This window comes from Armigeres subalbatus, chromosome 2, assembly GCF_024139115.2.
Source record: "Armigeres subalbatus isolate Guangzhou_Male chromosome 2, GZ_Asu_2, whole genome shotgun sequence".
Taxonomy (NCBI): domain Eukaryota; kingdom Metazoa; phylum Arthropoda; class Insecta; order Diptera; family Culicidae; genus Armigeres; species Armigeres subalbatus.
The window spans coordinates 38,608,324-38,636,130 of NC_085140.1; the positions used below are offsets into that span (position 1 = coordinate 38,608,324).

Below are 27,807 nucleotides of genomic sequence, written 5' to 3' on the forward strand. Positions count from 1 at the left end.
GAGGACCATGAATGAAATTCTGCCCAAATTTGCCATTTTGTGAGATACATGAATTTGAAAAATTGCACATTTTTGCCTTTCTCGTGTACTAAGTATACGTAGAAGCTATATGATCGCTCCAAAAGTATTTAAAAGAAAGCCGGAACAACTATAGTCACAGAGAACAGACGTTGAAGCTGAACTCGCTATGTTGTGATAACTTTTTACTGTTCATTTTGAATAACTTTGGAATGTCGACGTTATCCCGTGCATAATCAGCGCTAGCGTCATCAAAAAATGCCACTGTGCGCTAGTGTCGTTATGCATGCAAAAGCATACCAGCGCCATCGTGTTGTCAAAATGAGATTGTGAGTTGCAATGTCGACGTCGGTGGCGTTGAGGTTCGGTGTGTTTGTTTACACATGTTTTGCAAGAAATTTTGTTCGAGCCTCCATGTCTGTTCTCTGTGCTATAGTGTTGTATACCGATCGACTCAGTTCAACGAATCAAGGTGATGTCTGTGTGAATGTCTGTATGTATGTGAGCAAAAATGATCTTAACTCATTTTTAGGCACTTACCCTAAACCGATTTACTCGCAGCAAGTTTCATTCGTCAGAGAATGTTGTTCCATTATTTCCTATTAAAAATGGGCTGGATCGGACTATGGGCTCAAAAGCTATGACCAAAATAAATTTTCTTATAATTCACGAGAAAGACAACATTCCCGTTAGGAGGATCAATCAGGTTTTTTGGTAAACGTCTTTAATTTTCATCTGAGTTACTCAATAATGTCACTTTAATTGAATTTTGCGACGAACACAATTTACATAACATTTTGAGGGGGCGGTTATGTTAGGCATTCGCTCGGCCACGACTGACCTTGAAAGAGCCATAAGGAAGTTGAACAATAAAGTGTGTTCCTGTTATGTCCTCGCATTACAACTTGAAAGCACTTCAGCACAACGATATTTAAAGCTATGTTTGCCGCTTTGAATGACTTCAATAGTTGGCTTTACTACAGTATCAACTTTTCGTTGAGGTTGATCCTTCAGTCGTGGTCGAGCGAATGCTTTTGACATCCGTTGAATATCTAAATTTTCACGGGCTATGATCTCACAAGTATGTCCCGATAGAACTAGCAACCCAATAATTAGAGACCGGCGGAGTGAAAAACTGTCGAAATGGCAACGTATGAAAATGCATGAAATCGTGATAATGATACTGGCAGCACTTGAAATTTTTGCTTCCTTCTTGTGGATGCAAAAAGTAAACAAGTCAAAATGCAACCGCTTTTGACGGTTCGATTGGAAACAAGATGGCGTCTTCGCCGATCTCTTATTCTAGTATTTCTAGATAGAACAAGTTACTCTAGTGATACACACACAAAGAATCAACAATTCGTATCAGATCCGTCACTCTTTCTTTTTTTCTTTCAATTCTGTTAATCTAGCTCACATTTAGATAATGATGGGCGCATATGCATTCAGAAGTCCATTCCTTTGATCAACAGTTTCATTTCTATTCGAATTATTCAAGATTTTCATCGAAAACTTCAATTTTAATCTCAATACAATCTGCTACTACCATAATGCTGTTAGTGATTAGAAAGGCGCATTGTGAAAAGAAAATCGGTTCTTCTCAAGTCAAAATGGTGTTGGTTGCGGTCCCGGGGCATCTATGGCGGTACTGAAAATGTATTTTAAATGGTGGAGTCTTTACTGAAAATTGGATCCTTTCAGAATCTCCGTTACACACAAGAAAAGGTAGAGCCGAGATATTTTTTTTAAAGTGCGAATCATAATCGCCTGACGACACGACGGTAAAAAATCTTCGTCTGAGCAACACAAGCGCTCGGCGGAGGGACACGCTCCAATAATTTATTCGCATGGATGACATCTCAAATCATCGAGTGGCTGACGATGGCGTCAGTAAAGTGAAATTTTTGCTAGCTTCTTATTTAGGTTTTGTTGCTGTTTGTGATAGGAAAGGCATTATTGAAAACAAATTATTTCATTTCATTGTTCGTCATTGTACACAAGAGGAGTGTGGGAGTGTCTGATTGCGACGTTTGAATCTTTGTTCACGAAAAAGTGGCCCATATGAAAGCAAAAAAGAAAATATTTTGTGAGAATGTGTTACCAAGGTTCATCATGGCTGACTCAATTTGATTGTACACTATTTGAACAAGGCAACTCACGTTTTTCAAGTTACTTATTTTCTCATGTCACTATCTCAACGTTTAATACAAATGACTGATCATCAAAATTAAAAATACATGTCGGGATGCCCTTTAGTCGCAATGGCAATTTAAGACCACAGAAATCTACTGGTGACTGCCACTTAATGAATGATTAGGAAAATTTCGAAATTATTTGGTCACAAAATCAGGTCTGGTTATAAGTCACTTGTGAATTTGTTGTAGAAAAGGTTGCAGTCAATTGCATTTCTTACGAACTGCCAGTGTCTAGTGTTATTTAATCTGACTTAAAACTAACCCATTCATATTCTCGACCTTAAAAAAAGTTAAACTAACGTGAAAATTTTTATTCCTTCCCTTTGAAACTGCAGAGAATTTATCGGAAAATATTTAAAAAAAAATCCAATTCCGAAGAGTTTTCCGTTCAAATCCAAACAAAAATCCAAACAAATTGTGAACAATCCAATGAAAATCCTAAGTGAAATTCCATGCAAATTTGAAAGCAATTTCGATGGAAATTGCCCATGAAAATTTAAAATAAAAAATCAATTCGTGTAAATTTCGAAAAACTTCTTGTGTAAGCTCTGAATATCCTTTGTAAATACCGACAAATTTTCTTTGATATTTCCGAAGAAATTTTCGTGTAAATTCTTTTTAAAAAATTATGCTGAAATCCGAAGAATTTCCTGTTGAAACTTTTTTTCTAAACAGTAAAGAGCAGTTTGGCCGATGGCCACAGCTGAATACGTCATTTGGCCGAACAAACCATAAGGTGGAAATCCATTTGGCAAAAAATATCATTTGAATTCGGTTTAACGTGTTATTCGGACAAACGTCTTTCATACTAATGGTTTTCCGCCGAATGCTTTTTGTCCTAACAATGGAAAGGAAACTATTTGGATGAAGGGCACTGGGCTGAAAGGTGTTTAGCCGAACAATTAATTAGACCGAGACTTATCTGACCGTAAACGGCCAACTGGTTATTTGTTCGGTAACGTCGTTTGGCCGAATTGCTCCATCGAAGATGCCATCAAAACCCCAATACCAACAGAAATTCAAGAGCGTTAATGGAGGTGGGTCGACAACACATTACGAAAGAGCGGAGACGGAATCTGCAAGGAAGCGCTCGACTGGAATCCGGCAGGACATCGCTGCAGTGGCATACCCAGGGGCTCGTGGCGTGGCGACGTGTCCTGGGCCCAGGTCTAGGCTATAGCGAGCAGTCACCCAGGATGGAGATCTTTTATGTTTGCTCTGTATACTCTTAGGAGTGCTCAGGTCACATGGGATGAGATGAGATGTGTTTGAGCTTCAATGTTGTTTAAGAATAATCCAAATCAAGTGATACCAAATTCGGAGCTATGACGAAGACGAAGGATTGTTGAAACCGAGTACCAAACAAAAAAGACCGGAACACACGTTCAGCGTGTCGTAAAGCGCACGAACGAATATTATAATTATTGCATGCACCATTTCAATATTTCTGATTAATATGCATTTAATTGAAACGATTCATTTAATGACATTATTCAATATGATTAACACGTGAAAACGGCATGTAAATGTCATCAGTTGAAGAAATTAAATATCTGTCGGGGAATGTCTCGCTCGAAGCAAATTATATGAACAGTCAGCGGTGAAAAAAAAGCATTGATCATCAATGAAAAAATAACTTCCGCTTCTCCATCATGAATTGCAATATCATATTTTAATTTGCCACTTATAAAAGTGGATCCGCCCCCGCCCGTGAAACCGTGTTTCTCTGATTCGCACAATTAATGACAGCCACCGACAACTCCGCCGCGCCTGGAATCAGTCGTCGGTACGGACGCTCTGCTGCGCTGGCAGTGTGTGTGTGCATCGCTCATCCAGCGAGCAAATGAAATAAACTTTTCAATTTGATCCGCTAATGAGATGAAAAATGATATAAATTAAATTTCGAAGTGATTTATTCACTTCCTCTGTTTTTAACCATCGTCGTGCACCGCGGGGTTCGCGCATGGATACCACCACCCTGCTTGCATCGTAGGTAGGTACTTTCTTTTCCAGCACAGGCGGCAGCCGAGTCAGGAGCAGTCAGTGGGAAAATCCGGCCTGCGTTCGCGGTTAATGGTTTATCCCGCGCGGGTGAGTGCATTTTCCAATGGTGCATCCCGGGTTGCGATCGTTTGTAGAGGAGCCGACTTCCGTTTCACCTCCCACAGCTGCAGAATGCAGGTGCGCGCGGTGTGAGCCTTCCGTAGGCAATGAAGTTATTAATTAAAATATTCTTTCCTGTGCAGTTGATTTGATCTCGACAGTGAATTGGTTAATATTTCGATATAAATGGAGAGTCGGACGAACAATTTGGCAGAGTAAAAAACTCTCACTGAAATAAAATTGTAATTTCGAGAAATATTCTACTACCCTATAAAAGTATAACGGTTCATAACATATGCTCATTTGCATTGCAGTGAAACACGTTCCACACAAATAAACTTACCAGCTATCGATGATGTGGACGCACCAAGCCATGCCTGGGAGTTCTCCAGCATTTTCGCCTGAAAGTAAGGAAGAGGAAAAAACGCTCAATCAGTATCCTGCGGGTAGGTGTATTATTTTCGAGGCAATTCCTATCTTTAGGTGCGTATTCCCCCATGGGACTTCATGTAAATATCGATTCGTTTGGCCGATTGCCGGAGGGAGCTTACGAAAACCTCCGGAATTATTAGGTAGCTCATTAAATTGGTAGCTTAGATGGCAGCGCCGCCAACGTTTTATTCTGCCTCGATACTTTTTTCGCCTTAAATAATAATATAATAAATAATGCAACGGGTTCGGTGGGGCGGCCTGATGCATGATGGTGGAAAAGTATAATAATAAAATATAATAAATAAAAAGTCTCTCGCTTTCTTGCTCTCTGGCTGCTACTCGGCAGCCTCCAGGCAAGACCTTGAGACGGTTGCGATTCACTTTATGATTGTTATTATTATTCTCGTTATCATCCTTGGTCTGCTGAAGTCGAAATGCAGTGCATGCACCGAATGCACTATGGGATTCCCGAAGATCTAAATTAGATTGATGGCAATGATGGTGGCTTTCTTGGAAATTTCCATTGAAAATTGTCATATTGTTAGTAAAGAAATCAGGGTGGAAACAATTACCAAATATAAAATTTTCGTAAATAATGGAACATTTTCAAAAACGTTATTGACTTTTCAAAGTAAAAAAAAACTAGTAGACATTGGCATTGTTATGTAACATATCGGAAAAATAATCAAAACTATTTGCAATCAAATATAAAAAAATTCGGTAAAAATAAAATATAGGAAATTTTGACGAGAAACAAGAGAAAGCGATAAAATCGAGCAAGTTTTAATAAAAAATAAGCTTAGGTAGGTATTTAAAAAAAATAGTATATGTATTGTATTTTCAATTTTTTATATCACTTTTTTTATTGCTTTTTCTTAGCTTCTCATGATTATTTTTCATGCAAAAAATATGTTTGTTCAGTTTAGTTAATTTTGATTAACCGTGGATCATCAAAATTCGTACACAAATAGCCACTATTATATACGATTCTAATCCAACCAACATGTTTGTTACATGTTATGCTCCATATGGGTCTCTATTTTTCTGAGCCGACACATTCCTCAACTATTGATTATGTAAAGCACATACAAAATACGAATAAAATGAACTCCTCTTGAATCGAATTCCGTCCACAGTGTACGCATTTTGGTTCATGGAATCTAAATCCGTACACCTATTTAACTGCAAGCTTGACCAGTGCGTGCACAATGAGTAAGTGACAAATCACAGAATAAGCGAAATTCTAAATTTTTAACCACCTCTTATCAAATAAACTCCCACAGTGCAGCATAGCGGATCGATTTTGGGGCGGTTATGATCGTGATCGAAGGAAACTCAACTACTGCCACCGTCCGACTGACTCCTGACTATCGCAATCGAAGAAGCATCGCGTCTCATTTCCCAAGGTCTTCCCCTGCCTTGGCCCCGCAACCAAGAAACGAGAATCGTCTGTTTGATCTGGTCTGATCCGACCGGCCGGCGAGGGGAGATAGTGCAACGATGATTTACATGTCGAATTCCAAGTCGGCGCAGTGTTCGAGCCGATGCGATGGTCGGCCGGTAGTGTGGGCTACACCAAACAGAAGTCGTGAACGGTTCCAGCCCCTGTCCGATTCGGTATGCGTTCGATTCATTGCTGCAGCTGCAGGTTGGAAAAATCCAGCGAGAAAGACGCAGCGCGGCAAAGGGCGGAAATTATTAGTTGCAAATAAAATATAAATCCATGTTCGATATAATTTGCTGTTTGCCAACAATGATGGGTTTTGAGTCTGTGGATTCAACTGAAATCGGCCGGTGCAACTGAGAATGCAGGCTGCAGTTTGGCATGATTTTTGTTGTTTTAATGTTCGATTGTTGTGAGGTTTTTTTATTGCTGCTCCGAAGATAGCGGGGCTTAATTTGATCATTTGTTGTCCTTTGGCCATCACATTGTATTGCTGAGAGCAACATTGTCCTTCAGTAAATTGTTGGTTTGAGTTTTTCGGAGATATGTATTAAATGTTGTCTTCGATATCAGATGGCATTTGATAAAAAATGATTCCGGCATTTTTTTCTGTAATATGTTGATGATATCTACGCAGTCTTTCACATACCAAGATTTCCATGACATTCTGTGTCAGTATACCATAATCAGTAGGTAATTTATTGATTTACTGTTAAAAGCCACTTCCTACATTCAGTAGTATATTCGAGAACTTTCACTTTCATTCAAAGCATCTTTCTGCTATCTATCTATCATCTCCGATATCAACTGGTTGGCCGCTACGACATCTACATGATAGTAGGATACCGTCTGGCGAACGTCTAGTCCGCTCATAGCGCTTATGTTATTAACCATCTACTTCGCTGCTACATTATAGACTGCTCGACCCGTGCACAGTGTGAAGCTTCAAAAGTAGACTCGCAGACGGGAAGACTTGACTCACTCGTTGCTCGTTGGGTTTCGTCAGCTTACCTTCTTGTACTTGCGGTGTGGCAGCACAAGCAGTCGTAGTATCATCATCATCGTCATCATCTCCGTTTGCTTGCTTGCCACGACACTTGTAGCAAGCGCCAGCCAGGAAGAAACAACTTCCGATCATCTGGTTTCGAGTTTTATTTTCCACCCTGCGCGACTCCACTGCTGGCCGCACGGAATTCACACCGAACTGACTCGGTGGAGAAGCATTTGATGGGGCATCAACTGCCAGCTGCCGCGTGCTGCCATATACCGAGATTCCGGAGGATGGTATAATGTGCACCAACCAAGATAACATATGACCCATCATGAAAATTAAATTCATTACACTCGCTAAGATTCCAAGTCCAGTTTCATATATTTATTTAAACAGATTTAAATATAATACAGATCAGGAGTTCATGAGACCACATTTAGGCGCTTTTTACGATTCCGTTAATTCGTATTATCCTATCAGACCATTCTCCTCAACAATCAACAGGTCCTCCGTCGTCATAGTTGTCGATGGTCGTACGAGTTGTGCTGAACAAGTAGTTATAATAGCTGTTTGCAGCACCCGGTCGCACAGCACCGAATGAATGAAATTTCGTCGTCGTCGTCATCGTTTCTCGTATAAGGGACAAGAGTTATTTCCCTCCGGCTACAAGGGTGCAACGGCGGACGACACGTTCCAACGACAACGACGTCGACGGAAGATGCTGTGAGAAGAACGATATGGCGTTTCTTAGGACTGTGCATCGTCGTCAGTCGGGTAATATGAGCCGGGTGCGTGCAATAATGTTGCGGTGTCGGGCGCCGTTGTCATCACTGGGATGGAAGTCGCTACGTAGCTTCGTTGGGGTTTGTTTGCCAGAGGCTTCCACTGACGGTGAATTGTCGGGAATTGCCTTAAAACTGCCACCTCCTTCCGACTGTTGGTGCGGTTATGAAGTCGGTTTTATGATGAGGGTGTGAATTCTTCCATAGCGGATGGAGGATTGGCGCGTCTCATGATGCCATCTTATTTCTTCAACATTAAGGCGTTTGACGAGGCGTTTATGTCACGCCTACAATATCGGAAATCACTTCGGAAGATGGCTGCTTCAAATTAATTATATCTGTCAAGGCAGTCAGTCAGTAGTTAGTGGATAACTTCTAGACATTCCGTAATCGTTTACTAAACCGGCTTATGAGAAGTGAAGAATTCAAAGATATTATCAAGTAAGTTGCAGCTGCATTCATTTTGCCCAATTGAAGCTCCAATTCATCTAGGACAATGATCCCCAGCATTCTGTGCGTTTTTCTTGTAATTTGCTTCTCACACTATATAAATAAGCTTTTACATTACAAGCTAGTACTTGGACAATAGCTTATAAATATATCTAAAAGCTAAGGGTATTAACACGTATATTGATCTTAAAATCACTGTCGTATATTAATCGAAACAAAATGTTAGTGCGGCCTGCGGACACCTTTTTCCTGCTTTGTTTATGACGTACGGTGTTAAATTTTACGATCAAAATAAATTTCAATACCTTAGCTGGTAAACATATTATACCGTATGCCATTTGGCTGAAGGTCACTGGGCCGAAAGTTGTTTGGCAGCATATACCATTTGACCCAACAGACCGTTATGCTGAAAGTCATTTGGCCGAAAGGGTCATATGTATAGCCGAATAGGCCATTTGGCATAATAAGTCATTTGGTCGAAAAGCCATTTGGCCTAAAAGATAATTTGGCCGAATCGGTCATTCGGCCTAAGGGAAGATCCATAAAGTACATCACGCAAAAATTGGCGATTTTCGAGTCCACCCTCCCCTCTTTCGTCACGCTATATGTAACAAATCCCTAACATTTTGTATGAATCGTCACGCTGCTCAGAACCACCCCTCCCCTAGAGGCGTGACGTACTTTGTGGATGGCCCCTAATAGGTCATTTGGCGAATAGGTCATTTGGCTGAATAGGTCATTTGGCCGAATAAGACATTTTGCCAAATAGGTCATTTGGTCGAATAGGTCATTTGGCCGAAAAGGTCATTTAGCCGAAGAGGCGTCTCCTTTCCCACTTTGCTTCTTATTTTACGCAGTGAGAAGTGATAAGTGAGAAAAGGGGTGAGAAGTGAGAAATGAGACGTCTTACTTGTCACTCCTCATCCCATACTTCTCACTGTGAAAAGTGAGTAGTGAGACGTCCAACTTCTTACTTCGCACTATTTACTTTTCACTGTGAGAAGTGAAAGATGAGTAGTGAGAAGTGAAACGTCTCCCTACTCACTTCGCGCTTCTCCCTTTTTACAGTAAGAAGTGAAAAATAAGGAGTGAGAAGTGAAACGTCTTACTTCTCACTCCTCGTTTCTCAGTTCTCACTGTAAAAAGTGAGAAGTGAGTAGTGAGACGTCTCACTTCTCACTTTTCACTACCCACTTTTTACATTAGAAAGTGGGAGAAAAGTAGTAAGAAGTGAGACGTCTCACCTTTCGTACCTCATTTCTCACTTTTTAAATGATCCATTCGGCCAAATAACCTGCTCAGCCAAATGATCTGTTCGATCAAATGTCCTGTTCGGCCAAAAGTCCTATTCGGCCAAATGTCCAAATCGGCCAAATAATCTTCGGCCGGATGGTGTGTTCGGCCTAGTGGCATTGAAATATTTACCAAATTCTGCTTAATTACATACAATCCGGTCTAAATTATTTTGGATTGTGAATTAAAGCAATGGAAGAAGCTTTCATTGAATGACCGCATCCGGCAAGGCAAAGTGAGGAAATAATAGCCTTCTTGAAATTGACACATTTGCTCGGTATAAAGAAAAGAAAGAAAGTAGTCCCTTTCATGAATTAACGCATCTGCCCAGTATAAAGCAAAGGGGAAAGATAATGCCTCCTTTAAATGGATGCGTCTTCTCGGTATAAGGCGAAAGAAGTTGATAATGCCTTCTTTAAAAGAACGCGTCTGCCCGGTATAAGGCGAAGTGATGGATAATGCTTTCTTCAAATGGATACGTTGGCCCGGTGTAAGACGAAGGAAGATGTAATGCCTTTTTTAAAAAGGTAGCGCCTGCCCGGTACAAAGCGCCTCCTCAATAACTAACAGCAACACAACCAACATGAAAATTGCGAGAAAACATTTCAGACTGTTACATACGCCAACCGATAGAAATTGGATGTCAGAACGTGTTTCGCTTTTCCTCTTTCTGCGTGAAGAAAATTCTGTATTTCGTTCGCAACCGTATACATGTTGCACTCCTGAAATTCCTTGTTCATGTTTGTTCAGTTTGTTCATGTTCGTTTACGGGAGTGCAAATTTTTTTTCCAGTAGCAACTCGACATCTTTTGGAATAGTAACATCGGTACAGTTAAGTAGTTGGCAATTCGAATGAATTTCCGTTGGAAATTCGAATGAATTTCCGTTGGAAATTCGAACAAATTTTCGTTGGAAATTCGAATGAATTTCCGTTGGAAATTAGAATGAATTTCCGTTGAAAATTCGAATGAATTTCCGTTGGAAATTCGAATGAATTTCCGTTGGAAATTCGAATGAATTTCCGTTGGAAATTCGAATGAATTTCCGTTGGAAATTCGAATGAATTTCCGTTGGAAATTCGAATGAATTTCCGTTGGAGATTTGAATGAATTTCCGTTGGACATTTGAATGAATTTCCGTTGGAAATTCGAATGAATTTCCGTTGGAAATTCGAATGAATTTCCGTTGGAAATTCGAATGAATTTCCGTTGGGAATTCGAATGAATTTCCGTTGGAAATTCGAATGAATTTCTGTTGGAAATTCGAATGAATTTCCGTTGGAAATGCGAATGAATTTCCGTTGGAAATGCGAATGAACTTCCGTTGGAAATTCGAATAAATTTCCGTTGGAAATTCGAATGAATTTCCGTTGGAAATTCGAATGAATTTCCGTTGGAAATTCGAATGAATCTCCGTTGGAATTTTGAATGAATTTCCTCTGGAAATTCGAATGAATTTTCTCTGGAAATTCGAATCAATTTCCTCTGGAAATTGGAATGAATTTCCGTTGGAAATTCTAATGAATTTCCTCTGAAAATTCGAATGAATTTCCTCTGGAAATTCGAATGAATTTCCTCTGGAAACTTTTGTTGTCTCATTAAACATTACACTTAAACATTAAACTTATCAAAATTTCCGGTGGGTCTCTTCGCGCATCGTTCAAACTCATAATCACATAACTGTTTCCTTTCCTGCATTACAAGTCCTAGTCGGGCCACGCGATTTATGCAGTTTTGTGGTGCTCCATTTCTTCTATTCCGGAAACATGATTGATTTCCTTTTTTCGCGCCCTACCTGTGTCCATACTCGGAGTCGGACTCGTGTCATTTCGCATCAAGCTCGAGCAAAGTGGACATCAGAGGAGCCTAGAGTTGTCCATTTTCTTCATTTGTCATCGCGCATGCATTTATAATGGTGTAATTATTAATTTAATTTCAATTATCAGCTGGTGGACGGGACTGGCGGATGGGCGGACACACGTCCATCATGGCACCCAGGTCCGGTCCACCTCCCCGGGCCGGCGCTTCTTGGCAAAAGCTTTTTTTTTTCGAACGAGGGCAAAGACAAGACACCGCACCGGGGTGCGCGACGAATCGATCGATGTCAGTTATTATTGCTCTCCGTTGCCATTTAAGAGTGGAATTAGGAGCAATTTTTCGCTTCCGTCCCTTCGTTATCCGCTGGAGAGGGCGGGAGGGTGATGGTTCGGAAGGGGTCCGGGAGTTGCAAAAGTAAATGAAGCCTATGTTTTCGTCGTTTGATAGAAAAAAAAGAAACTAATCGAAGAAACGGCTAGCGGTGAGCCTTTAATTTCTATAAATATGTCAATTTGTTTGCCACTATAATTTCTTATGGATGTTTTTTCCTCGTTTATTGACGCTAATTCGATGAAAAGGAATCCACATGCTGCGAGGGGCGATGCGGTGGACGAGCGATATCAGATAGGTGACTCAATTTGTTATTCATACAGAGACACCAACCGCTGCTGCAATGTGATTCAAAAGGGCCAGTTTCAAACTAGAAATAATGCAGGAAATTTTGAATTTATTCTAGTTCAGAAACGTTTTGTTATTTCAACGACACCTAACATGTGAGTTTTCCATTGATTTGAAACGTTTCGTGGAAAAAATCCAAAAAAATGTTATTTGGGAAGCATTTCCATATATTTTTCAACTTATTTTATTCAATCATGTGGAAGACTTTCAAAATTCAGTAAGAAAATCACACGCAATCCCTTTGGACCATTGCGCACATTATTATCAGCGAGGTTCCTCTCCTAGGTTTTGCGTCACGCGGCTCACTGTGTCCGTCGTTGGCCTCCAGTATAAATTACCCTAATTACAAAAGCGCACCCCTAACTATCCATAGATAGAGAGCTTCTTCCAGTAGTGGTAAATCGGCACTTGCCGATGGATATGTTTATCGACAACACGTGCAAAATTAATTGTCTCACTATATAGCTGCTTATAAGCGTACGCAGCAAGCTCATTGAAATAGCAGATTTGAATATTTTATTGGATCGGGTCATTTTTATAAGTGACCCTGCTCGGGTTACGTTCGTTACATTGTGCATGCCAAATGGGCTTGATTGCATAACAGAACTACGTATCTCTATTTATCGTTTACAATGTATGTGATTCAATTGTATAACGAGGAAAATGTGAAGGTGAGATTTAGTGAAAGACATAGTTACATAATGATTTTATTTATTATGAATTGTTTTCCAATGGAATGGGTTTAAAAGAAAAATAGAATAATTTGATTAATTTGTTGAAAACTTTTTCGATGATTTTGCTTTTTTTTTTCAAAATTTGTTCCACCAGTAGGTATTTATTATTCAGTTTTGAATGAGTAGCATATTTGTAATCTTCTCTTCAAAATGTTTTTTTTACCGATCTTCGACTAATCGGTAGATCGATAGTTATCTATAAATAATTTCTTCGCTACAACTAATTTTAAAAACTTATATTCTAAGAAAACGGTTGATCGTCAAAAATTTTGTAACATGCACGCTGTTTCGACGAAGTTGTATTTTTTCTCTTCTCTACCAAACATATAAATAAATGGGCGGAGCCATGCTACGGCACCTGCCCTTCTGTGAGGCGTGAACGCAAGCAAACAAACCCCAAAATCACATTTGCATGTTTGGAACAAATAAAAATTTAATTATAACCTGAACTGGTCTGCGGAATGCCACATTCAGCGAAGTGGATTGAATACTGATCCCGGATGGTGGTGGGAAAACAAAAGAATTATAAAAAACAGAAACTTGCTCCTCGGTGAATCGGATTCACATGTCGTGTGTTGCTCAAATTTGTTACAATTTTGCATTCGCATTCCTCATTTTGCGTAGTCTGTGGTACGGTGTGTTAAGGGAGCAGAACTGGTGATGCTCATATCTCTGTAATTTATATCGATTAAATTTATTGTTATGTCCAATGCCCGACGGGTGATCGTCATTTGGATTGTGGAATTTTTATCAGGAATATGAATAAAAATGCACTGATTGGACTTTTTACAGAGTTTGAAAAACAAAATCAAATTAAATTCCCAAGTATTTGCGTGTTTGGGTTGATTTATTCAAAACAAAAAATGAACTGATGGCATTTTTATTGCTATGCTTAAAAATTTCATTAATAGGTAGATGACAGCAGAAATAAATAATAATTCATTCCACAAGACTCTTCCAGTTATTACAGTTAGTTCAGTAAGTCCAGTACGAATTATTCATGGACGACGAAGGTATTTAACAAAAAACAAAATAAAATAAAAAGAAAGCTGTTTTCGCATAAATTATGCATCAGCTGCATTAGGTTGTGGCAAATGTTTGGCGGTAGGCTAGGCTTTGCCATTCAACTGAACACTATTTTCTCTCATCGCAACTCATAATTTTCAATTCGATGAGCTTCCATCCTTTTTACAGGTGATCTGAGGGTGCCATGCCTGTTGAGGTGCGTTCAATTTTACTCAAGATTCTGTTGGCATCAACCCAGTGCTTCCGCGGGATTTGAGCAGAGCACCTTTGGTGCTTGCAGTATTTTGGTGATGATATTTAAGTTGTGGGGTTTGATTTAGTACTAGCAGTTGCTCGTTGCTCGAGCCTGGACCGCACCCCAGATCGATTAATGAAAAATCTTTTTTAATTTCTTCGCTGCTCACCAACTTTTTTTTGCAATTTTGTAATTTTTCAACCTTCTCCGTGAAAATTCATGTCTTTTTCTATATATAAACACAGTCCTTGCTAAAACGAATCGATTTTTTCTTTATTTATTACCAGACTAAGGCCGGAGTGGCCTGTGCAAAACATAAAAGTCTTCTTCATTCAGCTCGGTCAATGGCTGCACGTCACCAACCACGCAGTCTGCGGAGGGTCCGCAAATCGTCCTTCACCTGATCGATTCACCTTGCCAGCTGTGCACCTCGTTTTATTGTGCCCGTCGGATCGTTGTCGAGAGTCTTTTTCACCGGATTACTGTCCAACATTCCGGCTACGAGCCCGGCACGGTCTTCCTATTCTCGCGGTGTGAACGATGGATGGTTCTCCCAACAGCTGATGCAACTCGTGGTTTATTCGCCTCCTCCACGTACCGTCCGCCATCTGCACGCCATAGATGCTACGCAGCACTTTCCTTTCGAAACTCCCAGTGCGTGTTGGTTCTCCATGAGCATCGTCCAGGTATCGTGTCCGTAGAGGACTACCGGTCTCATGAGCGTTTTGTAGATTGTCAGTTTGGTACGGTGGCGAACTCTATTCGATCGAAACGGTTTGAGGAGTCCAAAGTACGTACTATTTCCTGCTATGATGCGTCTCCGAATTTCTCTGTTGGTATCGTCATCAACGGTCACCATTGAGTCCAAATACACGAATTCTTCAACCACCTCGATTTCGTCACCACCGATAGAAACTCGTGGTGGGTGGCTTACATTGACCTCTCTTGAGCCTCGTTAGATCATGTACTTCGTTTTTGACGTGTTGATGACTAGTCCAATTCGTTTAGCAACGCTTTTCAGTCTGATGTAGGCTTCCTCCATCCTCTCAAAGTTACGTGCCATGATATCAATGTCGTCGGCGAAACCAAATAGCTGGACGGACTTCATGAAAATCGTACCACTCATGTCAATCCCTGCCCTTCGTATTACTCCCTCCAAAGCGATGTTGAATAGCAGACACGAAAGACCATCACCTTGCCGTAACCCTTTGCGCGTTTCGAAGGGACTCGAGAATGCCCCTGAAACTCGAACTACGCACATCACCCGATCCATCGTCGCCTCGATCAACCGTATCAGTTTATTCGGAAATGCATTAGCTGTCGAAAGGAGATGCGCAATGAGGCCCCTGGTCTGTGGTAGAGCGTTCACCCATAAATCCCGCCTGGTACTGCCCCACGAACTCTCTTGCAATTGGTGTTAGTCGACGGCATTAAATTTGGGGGAGTACCTTGTAGGTGGCGTTCAGCAATGTGATTGCGCGGTAGTTGCTACAATCCAGATTATCCCCCTTTTTGTAGTTGGGACTAAGCATATGCGGTATTTCGAAAAATTTCGTTTCAGGTGGTTCGAAACAAAATTCCGAGGAATTTCGCGGAATTTGCTGAATGGCGAAATCTGATTTCTTGATTTCGTTTCGTTTCGTAAAATTACAAAAAATTCGATGAAAAAACTATCTTTTAACGAAATTTAACGGAATTCTGCGTAATTTCGAAACAAATTTAAACTTTAACCATCCGATCCGAGTCAATATTTGAGACGTCAGGCTCCGAGAGTAAATGCAATCAAATATGATTCAAATCAGTATGACTTTTTCAAAGAGGTAAAGCCGTGGCGCGGATTTCTGGGGCTCTTGTGAATCCTTTTGAGTACCACTTAATTAGGTATTAAGAAAGCCCTGAGGAAAACACAATGTAACATTTTACGTGCAAACAACAAATTGAATCTTACCTAAGGTAAGAATAAAAAGGTATACTTATTACACCAATATTCGGCAGATCATTAGAATATACATTAGGGTGGTTCAAAAAATCGATTTTGCTCCACAGTGCTCATTTGATTCTTTACCATGTTCTGAGTGTCCTCTGAAAATTTGAGCTCATTTGGATTGAAACTGATTTAGCACAAGCCGTTGCAAGTTTGCATGCAAATTAGTATGGGGAAATTTATTTTTTCATTATACTGTTAATGACGCTTCCCCATTAAGCGCAGGTTAACGGAAAACCTACATAGCTAAAAGGAATACTCAACAGCTTTCACCCAACGAAAATCGCATGTCGATTAATCGCTCCAATAATTAGTAATCAAATTTAATCTATACCGTGGTTTTCTGGAGCTAATTGCATAACTCATCAACAGGCAACATTGCACAAATTCAGGCTACTACGTTGCACTGCACATTTCAGTGATGCCCTCAAAGAAGTTTAACGATCATGACTAAAGATTCGCAACCTGTCTTAAAATCGATTACTAATTATTGGAACGATTAATCAACATGTGGTTTTGGGTGGAAGCTGTTGAGTATCCCTTTTAGCTATGTAGGTTTTCTTATAATCTGCGCTTAATGGGGAAACATCATTAACAGTATAATGAAAAAATAAATTTCCCCATACTAATTTGCATGCAAACTTGAAACGGCTTGTGCTAAATCAGTTTTAATCCAAATGAGCTAAAATTTTCACAGGACACTCAGAACATGGTAAAGAATCAGATGAGCACTGTGGAGCAAAATCGATTTTTTGAACCACCCTAATATACATACAGCCTTCAAAATTTAATTAAATTATGTGATAGTTTTTGAGTATTTACACAATATTGATCGTGTTGCTGCTAGTGACGCTCGTGCGGGAAATTCTTAGCCCGGGAAAACGCAATTCTGTGGGAGAATACGAAGTGAAAAAAATAAAGTTTGCTTCGAAGAACATCAAATTATTTAGTGCAGAATCGATTGTGCTGTAGGAGCTTATTAAACGAAGCACATTGATTTTGCGTTAGATTGATTTGAAACACGGTTTCGTCTTCGAGTTTTCAAAATAACTTCGTTTACAATAATTATTTAGTCGCTTACCAAGGTGGCTTAACTTGAGTTATCTTTTCAACCAACCAACGATTCCTTTCTGTGGCGCTCACGGAGGGGCAGAGCATTCCTCGGTCTCTTATAACAATGAGTGTCAAACTAATTTGCTCTCCTAATAGACCTGCTTGATTGTATAGTATATACAGCGGTTCTCAACCTGGGGTACATGTACCCCTGGTGGCACCTTCGCTGGCCCTAGGGGGTACCTCGGACAAAAATGCGTAATGGCGGACATATTACAATTTCAATCAAAATTCATTGATAAAGTTTTGATAATTGTGTATTTTCTATTTCAAAAATTTATATTGTACATAATATGTAATGCGATCAATAAATCCCAATTGACACAACCAGCACAATGTATGAAGGGCTGCGTAACAAAAGATCAAACGAACAAAACGTCGAATGAACAAAATGATTTTTTCTTACTTAAACTCGGTTGCTTTGTTGCAAGAAGATTACAAGCATCCTTTTACGCCTCTCGGAAGTCTTCTTCCAAGCAGTTCGAAGGTTTCCTTTCAAGAGGTTCGGAAGCCTCCTCTCAAGAGGCTCGGAAGCCTCCTCTCAAGAGGCTCGGAAGCCTCCTCTCAAGAGGCCTCGGAAGCCTCCTCTCAAGAGGCTCGGAAGCCTCCTCTCAAGAGGCCTGGAAGCCTCCTCTCAAGAGGCCTCAAGCCTCCTCTCAAGAGGCTCGGAAGCCTCCTCTCAAGAGGCCTCGAAGCCTCCTCTCAAGAGGCCTCGGAAGCCTCCTCCTCAAGAGGCCTGGAAGCCTCCTCTCAAGAGGCTCGGAAGTCTCCTCTCAAGAGGCTCGGAAGTTTCCTCTCAAGAGGGTCGGAAGCCTCCTCTCAAGAGGCTCGGAAGCCTCCTCTCAAGAGGCTCGGAAGCCTCCTCTCAAGAGGCTCGGAAGCCTCCTCTCAAGAGGCTCAGAAACCCTCTCTCAAGAGCCACGGAAGCCTCCTGTCAAGAGGCTCAGAAACCCTCTCTCAAGAGCCACGGAAGCCTCCTATCAAGAGGCTCGGAAAGCTCCTTTCAAGAGGCTCGGAAGCCTCCTTTCAAGAGGCCCCGAAGCCTCTTTCCAAGAGGCTTGGAAGCCTCCTTTCAAGAGGCTCGGAAGCCTCATTCCAAAAGGCTCGGAAGCCTCCTTTCAAGAGGTTCGGAAGCTTCCTTTCGAGAAGCTCAAAAGCCTTCTTCTCTAGAGGCCCAAAAGCCTCCTTTTCTAGAGACTCAAAAACCTCCTTTCAACCATTTCCAGAGGTACGGAAGCCTTCTTGCAAGTGGTTAGGTTACATTCTTTCAAGAGGCTAGGAAGTCTACTTTCAAGAGGTTCGGAAGCCTTCTTTCAAGAGGCTCGGCAGCCTCCTTTCAAGAGGCTCGGAAGCCTCGATTCGAGAAGCTCAGAACTCTTCTTTCAATAGGCTTGGAAACATACTATCAAGAGGCTCAGAAGCGTTCTTTCAAGATGCAACGGAAGCTTCCTTTTAAGTGGCTCGAAACCCGCCTTCAAGAGGCACGCAAGCCTCTCTACAAGAGGCACGGAAGCCTACTCTAAAGGGACTCAAAAGCTTAAAGGAGCTTCCATTATGTTTTCAAGAGGATTGGAAGTTTTCTTTCGAGAGGGGGTGCCTCAAATCATGCAAAACTTCGAAGGGGTACCTCTCAAGAAAAAGGTTGAGAACCGCTGTGGAAAATAATGAACTACAAATATTTCACTCTTCAAAGGGATGCGGACAAAAACACGAAGGAACGGAAAATTACGCGTGGTAAAGCAGATTTAAAAAAAAATGAATTACCTACATCGGAAGATTCAAAAAGAATAATAAAGAATGACATTAATCTGAAAATTAGAATGTCTGTCCCTGCGCTTCATTATGGTGACGTTTAGGCGTGACCTGATTTTCAGGAAATACTATCCACTGATGAAATTGATCAAATTTTAATGCCTCCAGAATTAGCAGAAAAAAATCATTGAAATGAAATTGTATGAAAAAATCTCCCGGAGTACTGTTAACTGTTAAAAATCTTAAGAAAAGTTGAGCAATGCAATATACAAAACGGCATAGAGAGCAGTCTTTTAGAAGTACCGTCGTGCGGGGCTTCTTTTGACAAATCAGGGGCTACTTTGGACATTTTGAACCAAGAATTATAACGTAAGCTACTCTCAAATTGCCATTATCACCATCTTGTTGACTTTTAGTAAACTCCGTACTAAACGCAACAAGTTTGTAGTATCACGTTAGTTTTAAAATAAATTAGGCCGTACTGCACTTAGCTATGCACATTGCACATACCTGATTGAACTTAATCACACCCGAATAATTTTACCACTCACTTAAACGAACTACTTGGAAACTTTTTAAAATAATTTTTATCGATCCGAAGCACACTGTTATACAATTTAAATATTCGAAAACACTAAAGCTATTAACGAACATTTTTATTCTTAACTTAATTAAATTTACTAGCCAAACACTTAAACCCCAGAACCGTGACATAAACAAAATACATAAAGCACATATTAAGAATCCGTAGAACTAAGAATCCAACCTAAGAATCTGTAACACTTGGTTACTAATCTCTGTGTGTTTAAGGGTTAAAATGTTTGAAATTTGTGAAATTCGTCCTTAAATTATTCGGATTACATGCAAAAGTGCAATGGTTGCTACGTCAACTATAAAATCATAGGTAGCAGGCAGTAAACACAGTCTCTAAATAGCAGGGCTTGGATGAATGAAGCAATGAAGGTGAGGACCGATGCTTCAGTACAAGATATACTCCCGAGGAATGTAGCTCCATGAGAGAACAGTTTCAAAGTGCTTGGTGAAGAATGCTTCCTCGCTCCATGTAGCACTGCTGGACGAAACAGCTGGAGAGTGAAATCAAACACCCGCTAGTGCAGAGAATATTTAACTCTCTTGCCTCACTTATACTGAGTTGCGCATTTCAGTTGGAATGAATGTGTGAAAGAGAGGTATATGATGCATTCTCTCTTTTTCTCGCTAAATTGTTTTTGTATTCACACAACACTCACTCGCATCTGAAACACTGCCGATGAACGAAGGAACCATCCTCATTTCACACTGCCCTACTGAACGATGCCTCTTCGGCACTACCCGACTTGTGAAGATGCCACGTTCAAAACTCCCCACTTTCAATGTATAAAACGAATTCTTTGTATTTGTCTCTTCCCTTGTTCGTGCAGCCAGTAGCACGTCGTCGAGCGCACATCAATCGGTGTACCGAAATTAAAACCTCACTGCGGGCTAAAAACGAAGCATTCGTTCGTTTTTGAACGAATTTTCCAAGGCCTGCTAAATAGCGAATATCACATATATATTACATGTCGTGACAGCCTCGGGCAAAGCTGTGTATTTTACCAAAAATCGCAAAAATGTGATTTCGAGGAGGGGCCATTTTGAACGCCCCTCACCTCTCTTTTAAGAATCTCGAAAATTAAAGCCGTTTTGACTGTAAAAATACATGTTATAAGCTGATTAATCATCACATTTCTCACGCCCAAATCGAAAATGGCATTTGGTAGTTTTGACCGCTCCTTTATATTGAGGAAGAGTCCGAAAATCATCTTCCAATGCGATCGCATTATAGAACTGCTTTGGCTTTTCTTGAAGCATAATTAAAACTACTGAATTGGTTCTTGAAAAACTGAATAAAAATTAGAACATTTTTGCAGAACTATGTAGAAGTTTAAATTTTGTAAAAAGTTCAAAGAAAGTCATCTAATATCCATTAAACGTTTTGGGAAATTCTGGGAAATTTGCTTCAAACAGAAAAAGCATCTCATTAAGCTAAACCACGATTTGCCTCCTTTTAAAATATTATTCATCTAAAAAAGACTACCGTCAACTGGGGGGAAGATGATCATTTTTAAGACAAAACATGCAATAACAATGTGTGTTTACATTTTAAATCGAAACAAATATTTTCAAAACATGTACTGCTATACGTTGCAATAATCAACAACTTTAGTTTTCTGAAATGCGTTCGCATTTATTAAAATAAATTAAATTATCACACATTTTTGAATAATCTGGTTTGGGGTGAAGTTGATCAAGACAGCTCTACTAAAACCATTATGACCTAGTAGTCAAAATACACTAGGTTATTTGTATGAATGTTGAATTTACTACGTAAAGAAGTCTAAGAAGTCAATATTTGAAACGAAAATAGCGTCATTTATGACTATCTCTCTCTTTCTTCCAAAAAATACATTTTCATGATTATAATCGAAAAACTCGGATTTCTACCTAGCGGTAACATTACTTGAACGGAGAATATTGTTGACTACCGTTTCATAAAAAATTTTGGCACTTTTGACTGATACATCAAATGATCATCTTCACCTCAATGATCATCTTCCCCCCAGTTGACGGTATCTATTTCGAGACATTGACATTTCCATTGGAAATGCCCATCTGCTAAAAATATGTTTGCCATGAAAAATTCAAATTTAATTTGATGCTTGCTTCAAATCTGGTCATACCAAATCCCGAACATTCGGATATGAGAGGGAACATCATGCACAGTTATATCTTTTGAGTTTGTTGTGATCTTTTCAATTGATTGACTTTCAAGAAAACATTTTTAATCATCATAGGACCTTGTAATTCATTCCCAACATTGTTTCGTTCCCGACCGCTCGCTCTGTGTAGTTCCCAGTATCTCTCGGTTTCTTTATTAATGATGAATAAAGTCCATCTCTTATTCAGCACATTTTTCTACCTTCTGGCATCGCCGAGAAACGCCAAGCCAAGGCAGCCCCGAGCCCGACTAGAACTCTCCGGCACAACATCTCATCCAACAAACGGCATGTTGTGGCCTTTTACATATAGGTACTCGTGTTCGTATCAATTATTCACCGGCTAGTGTTCATGTATGCACACATTTACGGATGGAAGTCGGGTGACGGGTGTGGGTGCGGCGACGGCGTCAATGGGAGCGGGGGAAACCATAGCGTGTCGGTAGAACAGCAAGGACTTCTGTTTACGCTTTCCAGGACCAAGAACTGTGAATTGTTTATGATTTTCTGTAGGAACATATGTGAAATATGTTCAGTGGCACCCGAGCCCGCTGGCTGGTGGGACGATTAAATTTTTAATGATTTTCGATATGGAAATATTTCACTCCACACAACACACGAAGCTCCAAGGTTCCTTTCCTTGTTGAATAATGGAGAATTTTATTTTTATACAATGAAACAATTCTACTCGCTTCTTGGCGATGAGATGGGAAACAAAGTAGAACTAGCACACATAGTACGTTGTCGTTAGTTGGTCTACATTAGGTCGGAATCGGTCACATGCTAATATTCGAGTCACGTTCTTGGTTAAAGGCAGCCTGCTGGACGACACAGAAGCTCATCAACTACTTCGCATCGCATCCATCTCGAGGTTCGGTGAAGATGAGCGGTTGTTGTTGTCATCAGGAAATGAAGAGGGGGGCATCAGTACCCCCCAATAACTCGATTGTACCGTACGGACTACTGGCTGCAGCTCGGCTATTCGCGATAACCGGCGGCAGCACGAGTGATTCCACAGAGAGCGGAGCTGCATAATGCACGGGTAGTAATTATATTCATATTTAAATATAAATTATATATTTATATGTTTCAAGTAGCATGCCAGTGGTGTTTGTTACATAATACAGGGTGGAACATTAGGAATATAAATAAATTTGCATTTAAACAAATAGATATTGATTTTTATTCTCACTTGTTCATTTATGCTGGGAAAATTAGAAAAGTGAAAGGCTTTTCATTATTATTTTCAAATTTTGTAAATAAGAATGTTAATGATATCTAATAAAATAGGTGAGAAAATCCTATATTCAGTGTTTTCCAATGGTTTGCGGTCTAGGTGTCTAGAAGGACAACTCGAGCAACACACATGTTGTAAATTATATTCCAATACTTAAATGAAATCGAATACGAGTGCGTAAAAAAAATTGAAAAAAAAGAATGAAATTGGGACTTTTTGCAACCTTAATTGTTCGAACTTCAGGCCCCAATACTTGGCTCAAACCTAAATCGCTCGCATTACACTTTATTTGGTATTCATCTCCAAAATTTGTCTATGATTACTCACATAACAAACATTCTATGATCCTTCAAATTTCCTCCAGTTTTCTATGGCCACCACCTGTATGTTCCATGATCAGCATAGCCAGTGACAAGAGATCCTCTGGTAACCGTAGACAAAAACGGATGATGTGCTAAGACAGCTGTTTGTGAAACCAAACGTGCTCCACACTTTGTAAGTAACAATTTGGAGCTGCACGCGGCCGGTTTGAGGAGAGCGACGCTCATTAAAAACGTCTCTTATGGTCCTCCTGCGCGAGGTGTGTCTGTCTTCCATCCCGTATAGTGTTCGCCGACAATGATGATAAACGATGGAAGATACGCGATGATTAAGACATTTCGCCTGTTGGAAGGTACACAAATTGCAATCACCTCTCGAGCATTCCGTCCCCCCTTTGCTTGGCTGGTGGTTTGGGTCTAAGCACGAAAGATGAATGATTTCAACAACTTGGTAGTGAATTTACATACATGCAACCCTGAGTAATTTTTATCATAATTTGTTCGTAATCAGCGTGATCGAGACACTTTGTTCACCGGTTGGGAAATACTTTGCGTGCAAATATTGCGAAAAAATTAGTTTCTGTTTCTAACGGAAAACATAATTTTAACTGAGGGAGAAAACTCTGGTAGGTTTGTTCTATTAATTTAAAGTGAGTTTCGAAGCTCTCTTCTGGTAAGAATATTATTTGCATATCAAAGAATGTTGTTGAGAAATTTCAGAATTTTCGATAGGGACCCTCCTACAATGCACTGATGCAGACTAATACTTGAGGAATTTGGACAATATTGATTCGCATATTAATCAACAAAATTTCTAAAACATCTCATACATGTTATACCTAAACATACAGCAGCTCATTATTTTTCAAAAAAATATTACAGATATGTCTTAGTGCTTCTCGAATGCCAAGGAGCTGAAAAACTAAAAATGAAAATCCTAAAACTTTCAGTAAAATTTTGTTGAGGAATTTTTCATAAAAAATTAAGAAATTGCCAATAAAGAAATAAGGGTAGGAACACTAATAAATATAAAAATTTCCCTACATAATGCAAAAACTCCCTTGACTTCAGAGAAATGATTGAAACCAAGTTGATATTGGTATTGAATATAAAAAGAACTTTTCATTAAAAAAAATGGTTGTAAAATCATTTTTTTAAATTAAATACAAAATCTTTATGAATAAATTGAAATCTGCAATTGTTAATTGCAGAATTTTATATTTTTTAATTGCTTCTGTCTTGATTGTCTGTTTTCTTCCTTGGCAATATCTTACTTTTTATGGAAAACTTCTCTTCTGGTCTTTTCATCGTAGATCTTCCGACGAATTATCGGGTACTGCCAGGATTGGACATCGTTGGGACATGTAGCGGCCCTAAATGCCATGTGATAATCAAAATCATCTTTCCTATACTTCTATGGAAACTGAATCAAAAACGTCCTTTATATCCAAGAACACTGGAGTCAATTGCTCCTTGTGCGCAAAGGCCAGCTTTATATCTGAAGAGAGCAACGCTAGACAATCGAACAAATGATTCACTTTTACGAAAACCCGAATTGAGTATTTGAGAGTAGGGGAGAACGGTCCAAAATGCACCCCTGGGGCAAAATGGCCTCACTCATAAAATCACTCATATAATCTGTTGTAGTACATTTATGAACGAATATTACAATAACAATTCATAATTAGTTATTCATTATTGAGCTCCATTGGAAAAGTAAGCAAAATCCCTTCATATTCACTCAAATTTAACGATTTGCGATTCTTCCACCTCAACCGTAATATTGTAGCTCAATCCATTAAGAAAAAACAAACAACCATGCGTTCACCATCATTTTACATGCAATTGAGTCATTTTAGACCACCATTCGGGCGTTTTGCCCCAGGCCTATTTTTAAAACATTTTTTAAATGCGTTAGAAAGTCATGAAAACCTTATTGTTTTGAATAGGAGATCATTGTGAAATGTTGCTGGGTGTGTAAATTTTGCACCTATACGTTGAAATGGTTGGGTTTTTTTTGTTTATATGGGCGAAAACATCGAAAAAGCTTAAGGGGTGCATTTTGGACCGTTCTCCCCTAATGCATTTTGTTCGACCCAATGGTCGATTCTTGCAAGAATCATTTTCTCCAATAGTTTTCTCATGCATGATAGCATGGCAATCGGTCGATATTGATTTTAATCAGACGCTGGTTTCCCAGGCTTTTGAGTAGCTTTTGCTTTGACCTGTATGTAGGGATTGAGATGGATATAATCAAATATATAGATTGAGCTGAATAAGAGGACATATACGTTAGTTATGAGTACCAGATGCGAGAGTGACAGCTGAACGAAGTCAGATTTCAGTTTTGTGATGTATTTCGCGGGAAGAAGTAGTGCTTCCGAGCTGCTGCGGATCGAGCAGCAGCTGGAGTTGGCTGATTCGGATGCAGCCGTCTCCTCCGGACACGACAACGGAGTACTGGACGATGAATCTAAAGATGTGTTTATTTTGGTTTAACACCATTCTTATTTTTTATTGTATTTGTAGTTTCAATCTGTTGTGAATATGTCGAACCAGTTTTTGTAATGTTTGTATAAATATATGGGGTTTTTATGCCTCTTTCAGTACAGCAGATCGTTATCTCAAAGAAGCTTTTCCTCATCCCTATTTCATTAAGACATTTTTTGTCAGATGAAATAAGGCCGTTACAAATATTTAATTTAAACTATGTCCTACTGGTCTTCGAAAGGTCAGGGGGGGGGGATAATAAAAAATAAATATTAAAATGGAAAAAATCATTAAAACTTCTCGGATTTGTTAAAGAATGTTGTGAAAATCCTCAAAATTGTCCGATTTTTTTTTGTTGCCCCTCCAAAATATTATTTTTGGGCAAAAAAAACCGGGGGGAGGGACATAATTGTTTTTAAATATTTGTATCGGCCGAAAATAAAATAAATAAATAAATACTGTACGGCGCCTTTCTCGGCAGCAACACAATGATTTCATTTAATTGAAAATTGTTAAGTTAAGGAACACTGCTGAGAAAATCAGCGAGTTTGTTCTATTTTGCTCCCGATTCAAACTAGAATAGTGGTCGAAAACTTGGAATGAAACTGAATCACTACTGATTTCACTCTAAAGGCTTTTTTAACATTTAACTTGCTTTTGGCTTCTTCCACGCAAGGACGGATTTGAGTGAAAAGTGAAAGAAAATTTTTTGAAAGTTTTCGTTCGTGAAATTAGTGACACTAACATTTTTTTTGCAAAAATAGAATGTGTGCCATTAAAGAAATCTCGCTTATCTTTTCAAAAGGACCTAAGTAACCTGAATATTTGATTTTCTGGTAAATGTAAATTAGTCAAGGCACATTATTTTTATTATGTGTACATCGTATGAAGAATATTTTAGTGCGCACTTATTAAATTTGTTGATTGCATCGATTTTACATATAACAAAGTTTGGTATATTAGTAATGTAGACTAGACAATTTTCCGAGAGGTATTCCCTGATAGGGTAAACAATCATTCCCCCGTGAGGTATATTCAATAAAGTAAACAAAAATTCACACGAGAGATAGGGTAAACAATCATTTCCCCGAGTTCATATGACAATTATCTTCTTTACAAATATGCAGCACTTATTCTCATTTCCAATAAAGTCTAGACCCAATAAAATGTAATTCTGTTAAAAATAGGCTTTTTTAGCTAAAAAAAATAGCTTATTCTGAATGTATTTTGGTCTTTTAACCATATTTTTTTTATTTTTTTTACATAAATATGGTTCGAAATGTAATTATGAACGAGGAAAAAACAGACACATGAATTCTATTCATTTAAAGAAAGCTAAGTAAAAAAAAAGCAAAACACGTAAAACATAGCCAAAAGTCCGAAATATATTAAAATGTTTCAAATATATCATTTACCCTACTTACTATAATATTTCGGTCTGAAAATATTTCAGAATTTCATTTAAAAGCTGTTATAAGAAACTCGACAATCTTTTTTGAAATTCTTTATGAACTAATACGCCTACCTCTAGAATTTCTACTGAAACTCTTTTAAGAATTCCTTCATAAATTTCTCCGGTAAGCAGGCTTGGCATTTGCTCGCACAATGAGCTCAATGAGCAAAAAAAAGTTCATCAAAAGTGAGCCACAAAATATCACGGATATGATCAAAACATACAAAAAAGATGCTCTTCGTTGTGGGAAAAATGAGGAGCGGCTCTCATTGAGAGAAACCGTTTATCTCAATGAGCCTCTTTGAGGAGCATCATTTTTGTTGTTCTTTCCAACTGAACGTACAGATAAATGAAAGCACACTTCTGTCATACCATCGCTACCCGCACAACAGTCTTACACATTCGTACTTTTATGAGACCAGCATGAGAATAGGGACCGTGTATAGCATCCATGAACGGGTAGAAATGAACACCATTCTATCTTTACATTAATTATTTACTGCT

General features: G+C 39.3%; 1 protein-coding gene across 31 annotated transcripts in view; it reads right to left on the minus strand.

Moving 5' to 3' along the window:
* LOC134218479 (protein bric-a-brac 1-like) overlaps nt 1–27,807 on the minus strand; it is a 556,397-nt gene that overhangs the window by 133,691 nt on the left and 394,899 nt on the right. For all 31 annotated transcript variants that reach the window (XM_062697527.1, XM_062697525.1, XM_062697526.1 and 28 more), the window contains one exon: nt 4,660–4,717. In XM_062697527.1, the coding sequence (XP_062553511.1) occupies nt 4,660–4,717 (58 nt within the window). The remainder of the gene's footprint in view (nt 1–4,659; nt 4,718–27,807) is intronic.